This window comes from Harmonia axyridis, chromosome 2, assembly GCF_914767665.1.
Source record: "Harmonia axyridis chromosome 2, icHarAxyr1.1, whole genome shotgun sequence".
In the NCBI taxonomy this organism is placed as follows: Eukaryota; Metazoa; Arthropoda; class Insecta; order Coleoptera; family Coccinellidae; genus Harmonia; species Harmonia axyridis.
The window spans coordinates 62,593,548-62,596,389 of NC_059502.1; the positions used below are offsets into that span (position 1 = coordinate 62,593,548).

Genomic DNA, 2,842 nt, shown 5'->3' on the forward strand with positions numbered 1-2,842 from the left:
GGCTCACGCTGTAATACTGCGACTTAAAAAACCTCTGAATATGTCTACTGCAATTGGTGAAATGTTATGTGAAGAACAGTCTAGGCCACTTCTAAAATCCTGATTTTTGCATTCTGTTGAAAGGTCCTTCAATGAAAATCAATTTTTGCATTCTGTTGAAAGCATTAAATGAACCTTGGTTTGGTACTCCAGACATGTCCACTCATGGCAAGTGGTACCTCGAAAATTGTTAGAGCAGATAGTACAAAATAGTTGTTTCCAATTGAAATTAAACTATAAAAATGAGTCGTCACATACATGGGAGCCCGCAGGGGGGGACCAGGGGGGGGGGGCATGGCCCCCCTGAGATTTTGATTGCCTGATTTTTCAGCACAACACCCTCAATATTACTTTCTCAATCGAAGGGATTGGAAAAAAAGAAAGAAATGGATTCACAACAAATTTCCGGTTTTCAATGACAATCATGGACGCCTTTATCGTTTATCAATAATTTTCATTTTGCCCCCCCTGAGAATAATTTCTGCGGGCGCCCATGCATGGTCACATACTTGCTAACCGTAAGTATCTCATCTTGGCTATTTCTGATCGAGTGACACTCCAACAATTGATAGAAGATAGATAGATTAGATAAGTAAATATAGGTTGCTTAAAAACATTTGTCACGCGTTTCAAACAAAACTTGTATACAAAAAATGAAGCAAAACAGTTCTTATATCGATTTATTTTTAGTGGTGCTTTTGTGCCATTCCGGCTGTTGTTTACCGGTAGAATATGGAGATTTCAATTTCGACTATCTGCTATTCGATCAACACTGGCCAATCACCGAGTGTTGGCACTGGAAAAGTCTGAATACTTCAAACTCCTGTTCATTACCCCAAGTTCAAAACGCCTTCTTTGTGCATGGATTGTGGCCTTCACAAAGTGGTACCAAAGGTCCGAATAATTGCAGCAATCAGCCCAAATTCGATCGCAAAGCGTTGGACCCCATTCTCAGCAGATTGAAACAAAGGTGGGCGAATATACATGGAGGAACAGATGACTATAGTTTTTGGTCTCACGAATGGAAGAAACATGGAACTTGCGCCCAAGTGTTGGAACCTTTCAACAGTGAATTGAAGTATTTTAAAGGATCCTTGGATCTGAATGCTCTCTATGACGTTTATGGTGCTTTAGCTGAATATGGGATCAAACCTGCAACCCAGTCGTATGCTGTGGACGATGTACTTAACGCTGTCATGAAGAAATTTGGAAAAGCTCCTCAGATTTATTGCCTGATTAGTAAAGGTCAAGTTTTATTGCATTCAGTCAGGCTGTGTTTCGATAGGAATATCAAACTCATCGACTGTTCATCTGTTGGTGTGAGTGCCAAGAATTGTGGTGGAAAAAAGACTCTACAGTACTTGAACAAAATTACCGTGGACTAGTTATTGTATGGTGTATTTTGAAGGGGTTTTATGATTAGCAGAATGAACTACTTGTTATCTGATCTATTTATAAATTAAAAGCAATAACATTGATAATAAAATGAGCTGTGGTCCAGAGAATATCCCAACTTAAATGCTCAAGAAACATATAAGATGTGTTTTTCAAACCTTTGTTGTATATCTATAACTTAATTTTGAAAACAAGAAAATTCCTTGAAACATGGAAGGTATTTGTTCACTATTTAAGTGCTTACATTAGAAAAATCAAACCCATTGCCCTAATTTCTGTCTTTTTCAAGTTGTTTGAGATTGTGCTCTTCGAATTGATATATTCACATTTGTATTCAATAAATTAACTGAATATCAACATGGTTTCATGCAATAGGAAGAGCACAGTCACAAATTTTTGCACAGTATGTGTAGGATTGTTTATATACAATAAAAAACAGATCTATGTGATTTTTAGTAGAACTTTCGACAGAGAATCATGATTTTGAGAAAGTTGAGTCGTTTTGGTATTTTACCGAATATACCAACCAATTTTGTTGAAGTTATTTTCTTGATAAGAGGATGATATGTGAAATTCAAAGGCGTCAAATCATTTCAAATTGTAGTAGGGTCAGGAGTACCTCAGGATTCTAATTTGGGATCTCTTTTATTCCTCATTTTTATTAAAGACGAATGCACACTGCTGATAAATACATAAATGAATTATGCGAATGTTTTTTTCAATCAAATTTATAGGAGTCAGTTGAACGAGTCACATTTTATATTTTCATATCATGATGAGTATTTATTTTATAGAGTCATAGTGTTAAGGTCGTAGATATGGGGGTACAGACTTCCAAAATATAACATTTTAGTATTCTCGCCAAGATAACCTGACGAAGTTTTTTGTTGAAGTGCTTGGAGTTATTCATTAGTATCATATTTTCAATTTATATTACCAACATCAAATTTTGTTCATTCTGGTGCCAAATACTAACTTGATTTTTGATTTTCATCCAAATTCAGAAAATGTAAAGTATGAAAACTCCAAATGAAAGACACACACATGCAATAGCTCTAAAAACCTCCACATCTTAGGCATATCTTCTGAAAATAGGCTCATCTGGAAAGGGTTTAGTGGCTCTGTCTGCCCGAGAGGTGGCGTTATGGGTTTCGCGACATACTCTAGTGCGGCCCTGGCGGTTTTATATGGAACACCGCATTGCAACAGGGTCAACACTCACTCCACCACGATGGAGTGGAAAAATAAAGAAAGAATCCTCAAAGAGGAATCTTAAAGAAGTTGCATTTTTTCAAATTCAATATATCAATGTTCAGACTTCAATCCAACGAAAAATTCTGGCAGGAAACTTTGAGCTAGGCTTATAGATTTATTATGGTTATCATATTGGGGGATCAAACTAGTAACA

General features: G+C 36.4%; 1 protein-coding gene across 1 annotated transcript; it reads left to right on the forward strand.

Moving 5' to 3' along the window:
* The first annotated feature begins 593 nt into the window (after positions 1 to 593).
* LOC123672177 (ribonuclease Oy-like) lies at positions 594 to 1,647 on the forward strand. Its single transcript, XM_045606180.1, has one exon. It carries the CDS (start codon positions 693 to 695, stop codon positions 1,422 to 1,424), a length of 732 nt encoding a protein of 243 aa, XP_045462136.1. The 5' UTR covers positions 594 to 692; the 3' UTR covers positions 1,425 to 1,647.
* The last annotated feature ends 1,195 nt before the right edge of the window (positions 1,648 to 2,842 follow it).

Coding starts and splice junctions, on each gene's coding strand:
- LOC123672177 (XM_045606180.1), top strand. CDS start 693: ATGAAGCAAAACAGTTCTTATATCGATTTATTTTTAGTGGTGCTTTTG.